Source organism: Papio anubis, chromosome 9, assembly GCF_008728515.1.
Source record: "Papio anubis isolate 15944 chromosome 9, Panubis1.0, whole genome shotgun sequence".
Classification (NCBI taxonomy): Eukaryota; Metazoa; Chordata; class Mammalia; order Primates; family Cercopithecidae; genus Papio; species Papio anubis.
Genome location: NC_044984.1, coordinates 42,596,658 through 42,614,118, shown reverse-complemented (window position 1 = coordinate 42,614,118; position 17,461 = coordinate 42,596,658). Strand labels below are relative to the sequence as shown.

At 49.9% G+C, this 17,461-nt stretch overlaps 1 protein-coding gene across 6 annotated transcripts in view; it reads left to right on the top strand.

Annotated features, from left to right (window-relative positions):
- Window positions 1–17,461, top strand: part of VDR (vitamin D receptor) — a 64,210-nt gene that overhangs the window by 31,555 nt on the left and 15,194 nt on the right. For all 6 annotated transcript variants that reach the window (XM_003906266.2, XM_031650438.1, XM_003906268.3 and 3 more), the window contains 3 exons: window positions 7,791–7,921; window positions 15,353–15,537; window positions 15,793–15,913. In XM_003906266.2, coding sequence (XP_003906315.1) covers window positions 7,791–7,921; window positions 15,353–15,537; window positions 15,793–15,913 — 437 coding nt within the window. The remainder of the gene's footprint in view (window positions 1–7,790; window positions 7,922–15,352; window positions 15,538–15,792; window positions 15,914–17,461) is intronic.

Sequence of the window (17,461 nt, the reverse complement as noted above, 5' to 3'; positions counted from 1 at the left end):
GAGAGCAAGTGAAGGGGGAAGTGCTACACTTTAAAACCATCAGATCTTGAGAAAATTCACTCAGTATCACAAGAACAAGGAGGAAGTCTGTCCCCATGATCCACTCATGTCCCAGCAGGCCCCTCCTTTGACACATGGGGATTATAATTCAAGATGGGATTTGGGTGGGGACACAGAGCCAAACTATATCAATCAGATTCCTTGGAGTCAAACAGATCTTGATTCTAATTCCAGCTTTCACACTTGCTAGCTGTGTGACTTAAAGCAAGTTATTTAACTTTCCTGTGCCTTTTTGTGTCACTTGTAAAACAGGGATAATACCTACCCAAAAGGTTGTCGAGAACATTGGCGATAGCATGTAAAATACTGACCTAGAAAGCTTCCAATGGTGATCACTAATATCATTATCCCTTTTTAGTGTCTTAGTTTTGTGGACAGACGATCCTTTCTTCCTTTCCTCTAACATGGAACTTGGAAAGTGTAACTATGTGATGTGTTGGCAGTGGTCTCTGAAAAGAGGTTCCTAAACAGAAGGAGGTATGAAGAGGGAAGGGCTGGGCCAGAGGCTCTGAGAGAGCTTCATGTCAGTCAAAGGCTGGCTGGTGCTCAACAGAACTGGACTGGTGCTCAACAGAACTCAAAGGCTGGCTGGTAGAACTGGCTGGTGCTCAACAGAACTGGACAGTGGTTGCTGTAACTAGCACAGGGGGCTGTGGCTCTAGACATCAGGAGCTATAGCATTTAAAACAGCAATATGGTTTCAAACTCTGCTGCCTGCAGGCTCCCATGCTAGGCACCCAGAGAGCAGGCCTAAGACATGGTGTCTGCTTCCAGGGTCTCAAATTCTTAATAAGATGGTTAAAATCTACTCTAAAATCTACTTTCACTCTCAGCACTCCCTCCCACTGCCTCTTTCTGCTAGTTTCTCTTCTTTCCCTCTATTTAGGGTTTCCTTTGTCCAGGTCCTGTTCCTTTTTCCTTTATTTAGTCCTTACAACCCTCTCTGAAATGTTGCTCCCATTTTACAGATGTGGAAACTAAAGCATGGGAAGGTTAAGTAACTTGGCCAAGGTTGTGCTTCAAGATTTAAACTCAAACAGATCAATCTAACTGAATATTGTATTATTTTTGTAGTGGATATCAGTCAACAGCCTCGTCCTCATTAAAATACAAAAAATTTTTAGTTTTTTTGTATTTTAATAGAGACAGGGAGGTTATTTTGCACATATTATGACACATTACATTTTAAAAAATCCACCACCCACTGCTACAACTACCCAAACATACAAAAATGAAATACAAAACTAGGGGCTGGCTAGGCGGGCGGGCGCCTGTAGTCCCAGCTACCGGGAGGCTGGAGGAGAATGGCGAAACCCGAGGCGGCGGCGGAGCTTGCAGTGAGCCGAGAGATCCGGCCACACTGCACTCCAGCCCGGCGACAGAGCCAGACTGGCTCAAAAAAAAAAAAAAAAAAAAAATACAAGCAAAAATTAGCCGGGTGTGTGGTGGCGGGCGCCTGTGTCCCAGCTACTGTGGAGGCTGGAGGCAGGAGAATGGCGTGGAACCCGGGAGGCGGAGCTTGCAGTGAGCCAAGATCGCTGACCGTACTCCAGCCTGGGCTTGTGACAGAGCAAGGTCTGGCCCTCAAAAAAAAAAAGAGCCAACAGCTTAAGAAGATATATAAGTGAAAAGTAAATCACCTATTCAACCCAATTGTTAGTTCCCTGCCTCCTCTGGGAAGCTGTCGCTGTTGCCAGCTCATCGTGTTCGCTTCCAGATTCTTTATGTGAAAGTGTGTGTGTGTGTGTGTGTGTGTGTTTGTGTGTATGTGTGTGTGTTTGCATGTAGGTATGTGTGCACACCCGTCACCATTCTGCATCTTGGTTTTATCTACTAAAGAACACTTCTTCAAGCTCATTCCCATTTCAGTATTCTTCCTATTTCTTTTTCATAGTCACAGCGTATTATATGGAGGTTCCCTAAGAAAAGAAACCAGTCCTGACTGGGTGCAGTGGCTCATGCCTATAATCCCAGCACTTTGGGAGGCCGAGGTGGGTGGATCACTTGAAGTCAGGAGTTTGAGACCAGTCTGGCCAACATGGTGAAACCCCATCTCTACTAAAAATACAAAAAATTGACCAGGTGTGGTGGCACATGCCTCTAATCCCAGGTACTGGGGAGGCTGAAGCAGGAGAACTGATTGAACCTGGGAGGCAGAGGCTGCAGTGAGCCCAGATTGTGCTGCTGCACTCCAGCTTGGGTGACAGAGTGAAATTCCGTCTCAAGAAAAAAGAAAGAAAGAAAAAAACAGTCCTCTGTCATGGGCATTTAGGTTCAGTCTTTGGCTTCTCCAGACAGAGCTGCAGTAACCACCGTTGGGCCCATGGAAAGATCTACCCACAGGATAAATACCTGGAAGTGGCTTTACTGCGTTAAAATGTCTGTGCGTTTAACATGCTTGATTCACATTGCCAGTTGCCCTCAAAAAAAACACAAAAGTCTGTGCTCTTTTCTACAGTGTAAACTGTCCTTTAATGTTTTTCTAAACCTATCTGAGGAGAACCCCCTGATGCTGCCTCTCACATACATGTAGGCCCCTATCAAATGATATAGGTCTTTTTATTCCTTTAGATTCACTGGGGTATAATTGACAGATAGACATGGTCTGTATTTCAGGTGCACAACTCAATGTTCTGCTATACATATACATTGTGAAATGATCACCATAATCAATCCAGTTAGCATTCCCAGCACCTCACATAGCTCTTTCAGATCAGGAGCTTTCACTAGTTCCTGTATCCTGAGCAGGTGCTGGGATCTCTGTGACACTCAGTGCAGTGGAGACAGAGCCCAGAGGGGATAGTTGACCCTACGACTGGGTTATGCAACGTGTGTCTCTGCTGGCAGAGGCCACTTACTGGAGAAAGGCCCAACTGTCCCAGGCCTGAGGCCCTGGCCCCAGGCTCTTGATGCTTTTGTGAGGTTTTTGTCTCTTTCTGTTTTGATAAATTGGTCTCTGGCATGAGAATCAGTCAATGTCCTCTCTCACCCCTGGCTTTCTAGAAACTGCATCTATATTTAGCTTGGTTGCCCCACCCCTACCCCTCTTCCTGAGCTGGGGTATAAATGCCAACCAACCAGAGGATGACAGGGTCCAGGCTCAGAGAGCAGCTGAGGCAATGGGCTCTCATGGAAACCTGAAGCTCTTGTTTCTCAAATCCAAACCAGCTCACAGGCAATTAGTATTGGGAGGAAGGCAGGGTAGGGTGTGGACCTTCAGGACAAAGCATAGAGCCAGGGCTGGGCAGTCTGGCTGTCCTGACTCCTCGTGGGCAGAGAGTAAATGACAGCCACACACGTGGAAGTGCCCTTGGAAGGCGGGAGAACAGGGAAGAACAGGACTTCTGAGCCAAGAGGATCTGTGGCCCTGCAAACAGACATGTTGGGCCAGACACACCTCAAAGGCCAGCTCTGGGATCTGAGTTCCAGGGAGCCCCTGGGTCTGGCAGTTGGAGCTGGCGAGCAAGCTTTCTGTACCCTGAACACCGACCCCACGCTCCAGAGCCTAACGGTGTTCTCTTCTTTTTCAGTGTTCTCGGGCTTCTTATGACAACTCTTAAGCAGAAGCAAGAGTACCAAACTTTTTTTTTTTACCCCCAGTACTTTCTCTTTTATTTTTTATTTTTAGAGATAGGATCTCACTTCATCACCCACACTGAAGTGCAGTGGCGCAATCTTGGTTCACTGCAGCCTTGACCTTACCGGCTTAAGCCATCCTTCCACTTTAGCCTCCCAAGTAGCTGGGACCACAGGCGCATGCCACCATGCCTGGCTAAATTTTTTTTATCTTATACAGGGTTTCACCATGTTGACCAGGTTGGTCTCAAACTCCTGAGCTCAAGCCATCTGCCCACCTCAGCCTCCCAAAGTGCTGGGCTTGCAGGCGTGCTCACGCCACCATGCCCAGTCCCAGTACTTTCTCTTAACTCAGCTCTGCACTGTTTTCTCTTCCCATTCCTAGCCTCATTCCTGTTGTCAGGAAAAGTGGGGCTGAGTGGCAATCTCCAACCCTCCTGTGTATAGACGTCTGAGATGGAGCTTCATATTTAAAGCAACATGAGAAAGATGAGAGAAAGATGGGGAAGCAGTGGAATCTCTTTTCAGGCAACCCTGCAGCTGGCTCCACTTGGAGCTGCCCCCAAATGAGGGTCAAATGCAGGCTCCCTGGAGCCTGGGGAAGGACAGACGGGGCCCCTGATAGGCCCTGGGGCCTCAGGAAGCTCTCAGCCCCGGGTCCGGTCTGCTGAGAGGCTTTGGTTCACATCACTGGAGGTGGTGGCTGCGCTAGGCTGACGATGTGCTGTCTTCTTGGTGCCCATGGCCTTGCAGGTTTAACAGGAAGAGCTCTGAACCAGACAAGACAGCCAGTGGGAGGACAGAGCAGCCCTTCAGTGACCAGAGCGAAATGCCTGGTTGTTTAAAAAAAAAAAAAAAAAAAAAGGAAATGAGAGTTTCTTCTGAAATAGAAACTTCTGGTCCTTGAGTAAGTTTAGAGAATTATGGGCATTCTGAAGCCTGAGCATTTGTGGTGACGGACGAAGCCTCAAGAACCACAAGGTTGGTGGGAGGGACGCCAATCTCATGTCCTGGAATATACAGATGTGCCCTGTGGGGATGATTGTATCTCGTTTCTGGGGAAGGCTAACAGTTCTCAAGGTACTTCCATAGTCTCTTGTCCCTCCAGAAAAGCGACAGTAAACAAATACAGGTGCAAGGCAAAAGGCTTTTTGTTTCCACAAAGATGGAAAAAAGCCTGGCATATAACTTCTCTCTTGTTAGCTATTGCAGGGTTAGGACTGGGCCTGAGGCAGGCTTGACTTGGAGCTAAGGAGCCCCTGACAGCCTGGTGCTGCTCCACCTCCCTGACAACCCCGGCTCTGCGGTAGGCCCCTTGGGTGATGAGGGTCGTCACAGCAGGGTACCAGAGTCAAGGTCCAAAACCAACAGCAGCTGCTTCCTTGACTGTTGGGTCATTCTTGGCCTTGAGCCACCTGGGGCTGTTTGGGACGTCAACTTCACTGAGCACTTTAAGTTTCTGGGGTTGAAAACAATCCAGGAAGCTAAAGGCTAAGCCTCAGATCCCTAAGACTTCCAGACCTAGAAGCCTGCACTTCTTGCTGAATATCCTCATCCGTAAGTTGCTTAACCTCAGTGTTCCCACGTATAAAGGGAGGGAGTTACACTGACAGTCTCTTGGGCCCTTTATGGATCTAAGAGTCTGGGCCTGCCTGGGACTGCCAGCAGAACTCTACTCTTACCTCTTCTCTGTCCCAGGGGCTGAGTCGGTGTGGTCCGCAGCTGTCCCTTTGCTAGAGCAAGCTTGTCAATTGATGAGTGCGATTGCCCTCAACCCCGTGTGTGTGCTAATGAACATGAACAGTGAGTCATGTTTTACCAAGAATCCTAACTAACGCGTGGTCCCTGAGCGGATGTCAGCAGCTCATTTCCAGGAAGGAAATGGTTGGGGCTGGGCTTTGGCTGGGAAGGCTTAGGCATCTTCACACTCAGCAGTTCCTTGGAAGATGCTGCTGCTCATGCAAACGGTGATTCCGCCACCATCTTTCCCCAACTAACTATGTCAGAAAAGTGGGGCCCACTCCTGCTGGGGCTGGGAGGAGGGCAGGACTCTCAGGATACGGATGATGAAAAGCCTCTAGGGGCATGCCTCAGGAAGGTGTCCTTTATACAGCCTCCCAAAGTCCACGTGGTGTGACTGGCAGTGGGAGAGAATGTTCAAATTAGGAAAATGAGCCCTTAAACTTGCACACTTGTGCACACACACACACACAAAACTCACATAGGCTACAAGGGTGCCACTTTTCTTTTCTTTTTTTCTTTTCTTTTGAGACAGAGTCTCATTCTGTTGCCTAGGCTGGAGTGCAGTGGTGTGATCTCGGCTCACTACAACCGCCACCTCCCAAATTCAAGCGATTCTCCTGCCACAGCCTCCCGAGTAGCTGGAACTATAGGCATGTGCCACCGTGCCCTGCTAATTTTTGTATTTTTAGCAGAGATGGGGTTTCACTATGTTGACCAGGCTGGTCTTGAACTCCTGACCTCGCGATCCACCCACCTCGGCCTCCCAAAATGCTGGGATTACAGGCCTGAGCCACCACGCCCAGCCTCAAGGGTGCCACCTTTCTAGCTAAGAACACTTTAGTAGTTTTCTGGGGTTTTTTGTTTTTTTTTTTTTTTCAGACAGGATCTTGTTCAGTTGCCCAGGCTAGAGTGGAGTGGCATGATCTCTGCCCACTGCAACCTCTGCCTCCTGGGTTCAAGCAATTCTCCTGCCTCAGCCCCCAGCCCCCAAGTAGCGGGGACTACAGGCATGCACCATCATGGCCAACTAATTTTTGTATTTTTAGTAGAGACGGGGTTTTGGCATGTTGGCCAGGCTGGTCTTGAACTCCCGACCTCAGATGATCTGCCCACCTCGGCCTCTCAAAGTGCTAGGATTACAGGCGTGAGCCACCGTGCCCAGCTCTAGTTTTCTGTTCCTGCAGAGCTCCTGCTTCCTCTTCCTTTCAAAAATCCAAGGCCAGGCCTCAGAATTTCCACCTGCTTGTCTGGCCCCTTCTATTTCTGGGCAGGCTCTGGGATGTCTAGAGCTATGGTTTGGGCCTTTTCTCCCTTCCATGTACACATCTATCCCCAGAACAGGAACTATTCTAGTCACAGGTCTCTAGACTCTAGAAGACTTCATGCTGAGACTAGCATCCTTACTTCTCATAGCAGCTCGTTAAATGTTATTATGCTGGCTACTCTGGAGATTTCAATATTTAAAAAGGTTTTTTCTAGGGAAATGCAGTTGCGTTATTTCCTGTGTAATTTTTTAAAATGGGAAGGGGAACAGAGTACTGTAAAAGTAAGTATAAGAGTTGGGGTGCGACCCGGCATGGTGGCTCACGCCTGTAATCCCAGCACTTTGGGAGGCCGAGGCGGGTGGATCATGAGGTTAGGAGATTGAGACCATCCTGGCTAACATGGTGAAACCCCATCTCTACTAAAAATACAAAAGAAAATTAGCCGGGCGTGGTGGCGAGTGCCTGTAGTCCCAGCTACTCAGGAGGCTGAGGCAGGAGAATGGTGTGAACCAGGGAGGTGGAGCTTTCAATGAGCTGAGTGAGCCACTACACTGCAGCCTGGGTGACAGAGTGAGACTCCATCTCAAAAAAAAAAAAAAAAAAAAAAAAGAGTCGGGGCACAGTAGCTCACACTTGTAATCCCAGCACTGTGGGAGGCCTAGGAGAGGGGATTGCTTCAGCCCAGGAGTTCCAGACTAGCCTGGACAACATAGTGAGACCCCATCTTTATAAAAAATCAAAAATTAGCCAGGCATGGTGGTATGCACCTGTAGTCCCAGCCACACTGGAGGCTGAAGCAGGAGGATTACTTGAACCCAGGAGGTCTAGACTGCAGTGAGCTGAGATCATGCCACTGCACTTCAGCCTGGGCTACAAAGCAACACCCTGTTCCCGCAAAAAAAAAAAAAAATTTAAAAGAAAAAAAGTAAGTACAAGCCATGATGGGAGCTGGGCAGGCAATGAAAGGAGAAGTAAGAATCGTTTGGTGCCCAACCTAGAGGTAAGAGTGGCTGGCAGCTGGGGTGGGCCCCATGTCCTCTGTTGGAGAAATGGAGACCAGGGGGCCCAGAAGACAGGTCTCCGTGGTCACAGGGCGAGGAGCCAGAAGTTCAGTGACCCAGGGCAGGCTGTGTCCTCTCTCGGCAGGCGAAGCATGAAGCGGAAGGCACTATTCACCTGCCCTTTCAACGGGGACTGCCGCATCACCAAGGACAACCGGCGCCACTGCCAGGCCTGCCGGCTCAAACGCTGTGTGGACATCGGCATGATGAAGGAGTGTGAGTGTCCAGGGGCTGGGTGGGGTTTGGGCCTGAGCTGGAGTCAGGGAAAGGCCTTGGCCATTCTCCTGCAAGTTTGGGCGAAGGGTCTGCCTGGCCCTTCCTCTGTAGCTGCCAGCGTCTGGGGCCAGGGCCTCATGGGACCAGCAGCTGGTGACAGGGCAGCTGGAAGTCCAGGGTCAGATGCACTCAGTGGCCCTGTGCACCTCTCGAGGATCTGTGTATTGGTGTCAGAGGCCCTGGAAGGGTCCCTCCAGAGTGGGACCTGAGAGGAAGGAGAGGCAGGACACTGCCTTCAAGAGTCCCTTCTACTCCTGGGTCAGGGTCTTCCTCCAGGATGCCATTCTTTTTTCATAGCTCCCTGTTACTTGGACCGAGAGGGAAGAATGAGATTCAAGGAACCCCAGGTTCTCTGGGCTTGGGGAGAGAGGGCTGCTGTGGGTTGGGAAGGGCAGGAGTGATGGGGAGAATTAGTATTTAGAGCATAGCTGGCATCCACGTTCTGTCCCACCCCAGCCTCCCAGCCTCTCTGGTGCCTTGAACAGATCTGAGGGCTTGTGCCAGGGAGAGACCAGGAGGAAAGAGTCTGCCAGAGGAAGCACTGGGTTCTAGGACGACCCTCTGAATCCAGATGGAGAAAGAGGAGTGATTCTATAGGACTTCCTGTCCCACTCTGTGGTTGGAGAAGATCAACGTGGCATATTTACATGGATATTCTGACCCACCACTGAAAACAACACTTGAACTTTGCATCGGAGCTCTAGGACAGTTATTTGGTAACTAGAGTAGCCACTGAATTCAGCAGATGCTGGGAGGGGCCAGCCAGGCCGTCTCTGGGCTGGAGCACGGCCAGCTGGGCATGGATGCCCTCTGCACACTCATTCCTTGCTCTCCTTCTCTTGCTCACTCCTGTCTGCTGTCTGCATCCAGACCCCCACTGGGCCCTAGGACAGAACCCAGGCCCTCCTGGCTGTGGGTCTGAGGAGTCGGAGTGGGGTGGGGATGTTGCTGAGATGCAGACCCTCCTGGCTATGGGACCATTTGGGGTGGTGGGGGATGGGGAGAGGTCAGGTAACAGGAAGATGTGTCAGGGACAGAGGAAGAGTCACAGCACAGGGCTTAGAGGATAGCAAATTTCTCCCTTAATGGGAAGAAAAAGTCTCTGTTTTTGGGACACAGAGGCAGAGCTGAGGCCCTCACCCTGGGCCTCCTCTTTGGGCCTTGACATAGGATCCTCTTCTGTGGGTCACGATTCCTCCCTCCTCGTCTGGTGGCTCCCCAGCCAACACTGGCAGCCCTGGAAGGTGTTTCCAGGGCTGTGGTTTCTCCGCACCTCCACAGGGTGCAAGCTTGGGCACGCTGATCTCTCCTACCCTAGTCCCTGCCACGCCCTGGCTCCTGTGTTTATCCTGAAGAGAGTAAGAAGTGGAGGCTGGAGGCCTGGGTGCCTTATGGGGCTTCACACACATTCTCAGTGGGCCCTGCTCAGGGTGAGGCATTAGGGAGGGCACCAACAAGGTGTGCTCAGCACAGTCCCGTCTCCGCAGAGAAGATAGCCTCTGCAAAGCAGAGGGCCTGGTTTCTAAAGCTCCAGCTAACCAAGACTGGCACGAGATTCCGCTGCTGCAGTTCGTAAGGCACTGCTGCAAGAGTTCCCCTCAGGGCCAGGCTCACTGATGCCCAAGAGGCCCCTCTCCTACCTCAGGAGGAAGAGGATGTCCTACTGACTTAGAATAGAAGGATCATCTGAGATTCAGAAAGGTAAAGACCTCAGGACTGGGATCAGAAAGCAAGTTGGTAGTCAAGCTGGGACTAGAATCAGACTTCACGTCCCCTCCTACCTGCTTCCTGGTCCCCATAGACAGCGCTGCATCCATGGTGAAGAGCAGCACCAGCCTGGAGTAAATCAGGGGGCCCTGCCTAGGAGCACCCTACCACGTGGGAACCCAGCAGCCCAGAAGCGATGCCCATCCCATCCCTAAATCAGCGCTCTTCCCTAAGTCAGCCACCCCCACCCCAGCCTAATTCTCTCCTGTGGAGTCCTATGTCCCCATTCTGCTGTATGCCCAAGGCAGCTTCTCACCACACCACCCTCCTCATCCCAGTGCAGGGAGCGGTACTGAGTTCCAGATGGGCTGGTGGAGCGGGGATCCAGTTAAAACAGGAATGTCCTGGTGCTTTTTACTTTCCCAAAGGGAAGATCGTCCAGGAAGAGACATCATTCCCAGCTTCAGGTTAGCCCAGCTTTAGGAGGCCTTGCCAGTGGGAAGTCCCCCAGCCTCAGAACCCTGGGAGAGCTGCTCATTTCTTATCTGGGCTGGGTTTTGTCGCCAAGGCATAGCATCCCAGAGACAATTGAGTGTCTCAATATTTGTAAAACCACAGGAAGGAAGCTAAAAGCCCAGGCTCCTGATGGCAGGGCAGGGAGATGGGCTTTCCATAGAAGAGGCACAGGAAGGGAAAGGATGAGGACAGAAACCCTGTGTATTGACCATCTACTATGCATCAGATAACACGTCAGGCACATGCATTTTCTTCTGAAATTCTCACAATACTCCCTAAATATGTAAATACTTTTATTTTTTCAATAGCTGAGGAAGCTCAGAGGAATTAAAATATCATGGCTCTGAGCTATTAAGATGATGGTATCAGCATTCATTCTAATCTAGGTCTGTCTGCTTCCAAAGCTCAGGCTTGTGGGCCACACCCGAGGCAGCCTCTCGTGGCCCCAGTGGGTCGGAGCTCACTCCATTGTGCATTTCCAGGCACTTTCACATGCTCTAAGAGATGGACTGAAGAGAGCTTGGTCCCACCAAAGACTCATCTTCTCTCTTTTCCGTTCTTAGTTGACTTTATACCCTGGGAACCCAAGAAATGTCCTGAGTTCTTGCTTTTTGCTTATACTATACCTGTCCTGCACAGAACCACACATTATGGTAACTTGTTTGATGTTTTTACAGACGTGTGTCTTTTCTCCCTGGTGTTAGCAAAGTACCTGGCATATAGTGCTCAATAAATGTGTGGACTAAATTAATATTAGCTCCTCATTATGCTTCTTTCTCTCTGTATATCTTCCACAGGTCTATAGATCAGTAAGATTCTCCCAAACCTGTCTGTGCCATTCATTTGGAAAAATTTTATGTTGTCTTCCTGTGGTTGTTCTTAGGCCATCCTTGGCATCTCGAAATGTTTTCAAATTGTTTATGTTGCAGATCTTGACTTCGTTAGGGAGAGAACATGTCTTGCATGGGAATAACTTGCGCAAAATTATTTCACACTGAGCAAGGAGCTTAAAAGGAAGTCAAAAAAAGCTTCTGAGCAACCATGTAGGTTTTACAAAGTCCATATGCCAAAACTTATGCTCTTCAGACACCTAATCACCAGAGAGTCCAACACTCTTTCAGAATCTGTTTACTCTTATTCTAGGTCAATGGCTTCATATATTATATAGTGTCTTCCTACATGATAGTAATGACATTTTAGGTTCAATCCATTGAAAAAATGATAAGAAGTTTCCTATGAAATTAACAAGCTCTCTAAACAAATTATTTCATAAATCACAGTGAATTTGCATATGTGGAAGACTTTAGACTTATTCAGTCCTCAAGCAATGTTGCCTTGCAGAAGGCTTACGGATTGGGCCTGTTTGAAACTGATGGATCTCAGCATTTCTTCCTCTACTACCTGCATAGAAGATGATGGTTGCTATTTGATGCAAGTGACTTGGAGGAATCATGTTATAGGGTTAAACTTGAACTCTCTTTGTCTCTTTAAAGTAGGTAATTTACAAGCTTTGTGATTTAATTTTATTTTCTCACTCTTCAGATGGATTGGAACACAATGTGTGTCAAAACTCCAGGGCTGAAAGCCAAGGTCCGCTTATAACCAGATGTAATCAGACACAGTAGAGGCTAGTGGTTATGACCTTCCAGTCCAGAACCAGACTGCCCAGGTCTAAATACCAGTTTCACCACTGTTAGCTGTGTGACTTTGAGAAAGGTAGAAAGCCTCTCTGGGCCTCAGCTCCCTCATCTGCTAAATGGGAGTAACAATAGCACCTGCCTTAAAGGGTTGTCATGAGGACTCACTATATGAGTTAATATACAAAAAGCTCTTAGAATAGTGCCTCATAGATAGAAAAAGTCTATATGTGCTATCCAGCATTAAGAATATTTTCCTTTTATTACATCAAACTTGATCACCAGAACTTCTAGCTCCCAAGAGATCAAAAGTAAGTCTTAAGGGGTGGAAAGGCACACTCCCGGAGGCAGACACCAATAAGAAGAGACAACGCATAGCTTAACAGAGAGGTGGACACTGGAAGCAAGAAAAGTAGCCCAAGAACTCCAAAGCCCAGCACGCCGAGCCGTGCAACGCGGGGCATACAGCCTCCGACAACTCCGAGGCCGTAACCTTGTCCTGCAATGTTCAGTAATTATTCAGAATGATACCTCTGAATCATCAGGGAAAGGTTATATGACGTTAAAAGTGTTCCGTTACAAGGTTTTCTGTCTTGAAAATCTTTCCATAACAATTGTTTCAATAAAAGAGGTCAGCTTTGCTCAGCTCTCTGGTGTGCCAGGTGCCATTCCCTACATTGCAAGAGACAAGCAGCACTGGAGTACTCACTAGCCTTTCCTGAGCCAGGAAAATGATTTGCACACAGTTGGTGTAATCTGTGTGGATGCATTTGATGTTTGGTGCCAGACTATTGAGCAGACACCACAGCCAGGTAGCCCATCCGGTCTAGCCTTTATGGGGAAAATATAAGAATTATAAAACAAAGGCCAGGAGTGGTAGCTCGTGCCTGTAATTTCAGCACTTTGGGAGGCCAAGGCGGGCGGATCACTTGAGGTCAGGAGTTCGAGACCAGCCTGGCCAACATGGTGAAACCCCGTCTCTACTAAAAATACAAAAAAATCAGCCGGACGTGGTGTTGTGTGCCTATAAACACAGGTACCCTGGAGCCTGAGGCAGGAGAATAGCTTAGAACTCCAGGGGTGGAGGTTGCAGTGAGCCAAGATGGTGCCACTGTACTCCAGCCTGGGTAATAGAGCAAGACTCTGTGAAAGGAAGAAAGGAAGAAAGGAAGGAAGGAAGAGAGAGAGAGAGAGAGAGAGAGAGAGAGAGAGAAAGAAAGAAAGAAAGAAAGAAAGAAAGAAAGAAAGAAAGAAAGAAAGAAAGAAAGAAAGAAAGAAAGAAAGAAAGAAAGAAAGGAGGGAGGGAGGGAGGGAGGGAGGGAGGAAAGGAAGGAAGGAATGAAGGAAGGAAGGAAGGAAAGAATTGTAAGACATGGACCCTGCCCTTAAGTAACTTGTAATCTAGAGAAAGAGACCTTGAACTTCTTGGTCTCCCTCCATAGGTAATGAATTGAAACCTGTGCTAACCATGAGTCTTACAGAGCAGAAGATAATTGGGTGTCAATGTGTGTGGGAAAGACTAAATATGTCACAGGCATAGGAAATGAGGCTCAGCAGAAGAAAACGAGGCTCGGTGCAGTTCAGGGCAATCAAAAAATGCTTCACAGAAAAAGATGGCTATGATGTAGGCACTGAAGAACTGATAGAACTCATACAGGTATTGGGGAGAGGAGACCCAGCTGGACAGGCACCCAGCACAACTGGAAATGCAGGGGCAAGTATGAGCAGGCCATGTTCCCAGGCCAGCAGCAATGCCAGTGTGCCCAGAACAGAGGCTGTGTCCAGAAGCACTAAGACATGTAGTAGGAAAGTTAGTAAGAAGCCAACTTTAGTTTGGACGTGGTCAGCAGTAGGGGCCGGGAAAAGTATCTGGGCAGGAGAATGGCCTCACAGAATCACTGGAAAGTTAGCAAAGTCCAGTCAGGCTGAGCTACATGCCTGTAGACACCATGGTGTGGCTGGCAGAAACAGGCCTCCCTAACTCCTCTGGTCCCCAGGTGAGCAGGAAAGACAAGACACCTAATCTTGGGCTCCCCAAGTGAGGGCTTACCCCCATTGCCTTCCCTGGATGCTCCCTGCCCCTTCCTCTCCCACCCTGCCTGACCTGGTAGGGTCTGTGCAGACACCCACTGTGGGAGGAGAGTTGGCAGCTGTTAGGGCAGGTGAGTCAGTCACCTGGGCGTGGTCTACTCCCAGGCTCCCCGTAGAGGGAAGCGTCATCTCTTGCAGTAACACTCGCTTTCCTGCCATGCCTGTGGCACTGGCTGTCCACTCCCACCCAGCATAGGCTCTTCCTCACTCCCCACCAACTTATCTCGTCCTCCCCCTACCTGAGGGCCTGGGCCAATGGACCTTTCTCGAAGCCTGGAACTCACCCACCCTGGGCTTCTGGTTCCTTTTCCTGCTCTTGTGAAACTCCCCAGTTCTGTGGGCAGATGCCCTGGCAGCACCAGCACCGAGCAAGTAGCTACAGGCCAAGGGCCCCGGTGCCCACTCCTGCCATCAGCGCTCAGCAAGCCACAACCAGGAGGTCTGTTTGCCCAGCCGCTGTGCCAGGCACCTCTGCTCCCAGCATCCCCCCAACCCCCACAGCCACCCCAGCACAGGGAGGCAGGCACAAGCCTGCAGGTGGTGTTGGAGCTCTCTACAGCCCAACACCCTGATTAGTGGCTGTAAAGAACTTCCAAGATTAGAGCTGCAAGGCCTCACCCTTTGGGGCCTTCAAGAGGACTTGAAAGCTTCCATAGACAGAAATGTCAAGGCTGTACAGGCTGGAGGAGGAGTGGTTTTGCAGAGAACCAAAGAGGCCTAATCTTTCTATATTCCACAGTCCCATGTCTGGAAACTTGGATGTGGAGATAGCCACACAGAGGCGTCCTCTCCACATCTCACTTCCAGCGCTGTGAGAGCTCTGGCATCCTTTCTCCACTCTGATGTCTCCTTCAGGTTCATGGAACATCAGGATAGGGGAGAGATGAGAACTAACATTTCGTGAGCATCTGCTCTGGGCCGGGCATGCATCCAGTTCTCAAATCAGTTGATCCTTTGAGGCAGGTGTTATTACTTCTCCCACCGGCATGTACACACACACACACACACACACACACACACAGACACACACACACACTTTATGGAGGAAGGTACAAGAAAGTAACCTTGGAAGAGCTTATATGGTCCAAATCTCTCATTTTACAAACAAGAGAACAAAAGCCCAGAGAGTTTGCCCAAGGTCCCACAACTCATTCTTGAGAACTCCCGACTCCCTAAAGCCCAGACCATCCCGCCTCTCAAATCGTCTTTTTCTTCTTCTTGCGTGTACCTTCCTTTCCACCATAGCAAACCCAATTTTTCTTCACACAGTGGAGTGGGAGCCCCCGTGGCAGAAGGACCCCCGAGGGAGCCCCGAGTCTTAAAGCCCCTCCTATCTCGGACCTTTACCCACAACCACAGGAGGAAGGTTTTCTGGAGGAGCTGCTGGCTGGCCCTCCTGACTCCCCTTCCCACCCCACAGTCATCCTGACAGATGAGGAGGTGCAGAGGAAGCGGGAGATGATCCTGAAGCGGAAGGAGGAGGAGGCCTTGAAGGACAGTCTGCGGCCCAAGCTGTCTGAGGAGCAGCAGCGCATCATTGCCATCCTGCTGGACGCCCACCATAAGACCTACGACCCCACCTACTCTGACTTCTGCCAGTTCCGGGTATGTCTGCCTGCTGGGAGGATGAATCGGTCCAGAGGAGAAGCACTAGTGGAACCAGGGCCCAGGGAGTAGGGACAGAGGGCAGGGGACATCCTGAACAGAACTGGGGTAGGGACGGAGGCTGCTCTAACCGCTGGCACTGAGAGGCTTCGCCTTTCCATAGACCTTTCTCAAAGCCATTCCTATCAGAGATCAGGGCCAAGGTAGGAAAGTGACCCCAAAATGTGGGTCTGAGACCCCATCTTTCCCTTCCAGCCTCCAGTTCGTGTGAATGATGGTGGAGGGAGCCATCCTTCCAGGCCCAACTCGAGCCACACTCCCAGCTTCTCTGGGGACTCCTCCTCCTGCTGCTCAGATCACTATATCACCTCTCCAGGTAAGCAGGACTTCAGTCCTCCACGGAGTAAGGGAGCGGGGGTGAGGAGTCCACCCCACCTGCCCTGGGGCTGCTGGATGGAAGGAGGTGGAAGGCTCCCTAATGGAAACTTACATACATACTGTGTGCCATGCAGTGTCCTCAAAACAGCCTGTCTGTTACAGAAGGGGGTGACTTGCCCAAAGGCCCACACTGGGGAAGAGGCCAAGCTGGGATTCCAGCTGTACAGCATCGGGCTCCTGGGCCCATGCTCTTTCCTCTAAGCCAGGCTTCAGCCCATGGCCCCCTCCCTGGAGGTGACCTGCTTCCTTTAAGTGATATTTTAATCCTGGGCCCTTCAGAAGGTGAAATTTGGAGTGGGAAGGAGAATGTGTTGGTCCCATTGCGGCCCACCTTCCACCTGAGCTCTGGGGACCACTCTGGCCCTGGAGGACCTGTCCCCTCCAGCTTGACTGAGAGTCTGGGAGGCATCATGCTTTCCTTCCTTCCTTTTTTTTTTTTTTTTTTTTTTGAGATGGAGTCTCGCTCTGTCGCCTAGACTGAAGTGCAGTGGCACCATCTCGGCTCACTGCAACCTTTGCCTCCTGGGTTCAAGCGATTCTCCTGCCTCAGCCTCCTGAGTTGCTGGGACTATAGGCACGTACCGCCACACCTGGCTAATTTTTGTATTTTTAGTAGAGATGGGGTTTCACCATGTTGGCTAGGCTGGTCTCCATCTCCTGACATTGTGATCTGCCCCCTTGGCCTCCCAAAGCGCTGGGATTACAGGCGTGAGCCACCGCGCCCCGCCCATGCTTTCCTTCTTATGGCCTTTTTCTTCCTTCCTCTTCATCACCCTGCCTCATCTGCCCCCTGCTCTTGTCCTTCCTCCCTCTACCCCTAACCTGACCCTGCTGTCCTCTGCTTGGGGTCTGCAGGAGGGCAGGGATGGGAAAAAACTTTCCCCTCCAGGCAATTAGAACCTTAGATAAAGCAATTCCATACTCAGTGATGAATCTCTGCCCAGATCCAGAATAGATGGAAAGGGTCCCAGTGCCCCTGGACAGAGATACTAGTTAGAACACTTGCTCCCTGCATGATCAGCTGACCCTCCCAGCCCCTCACCTCGTAGGAATCCCTCCCACTTGTCACTTTTCTGTACTCACCTTCCTGCTCTTTTCAGTTGATAGCATATTTATTTATATCAATTAAGGCCAGTCTGTTTAATCCATAGGTTGTTCTGTATTTCAGCTTTCAATAGTAATTCCATACTACTTAGGAGGCTTTTTGTTGTTGTTTTTTGCTTTTGTTTGTGTTTTGTTTTGTTTTGAGACAGAATCTCACTCTGTCACCCAGGCTGGAGTGCAGTGGCGCAGTCTCTGCTTCCCCGGTTCAAGCCATTTTCCTGCCTCAGCCTCCAGAGTAGCTGGGATTACAGGCACCCACCACCACACCTGGCTAATTTTTGTATTTTTAGTAGAAATGGGGTTTCACCATGTTTGCCAGGCTGGTCTTGAACTCCTGACCTCAGATGATCTGCCTGCCTTGGCCTCACAAAGTATTGGGATT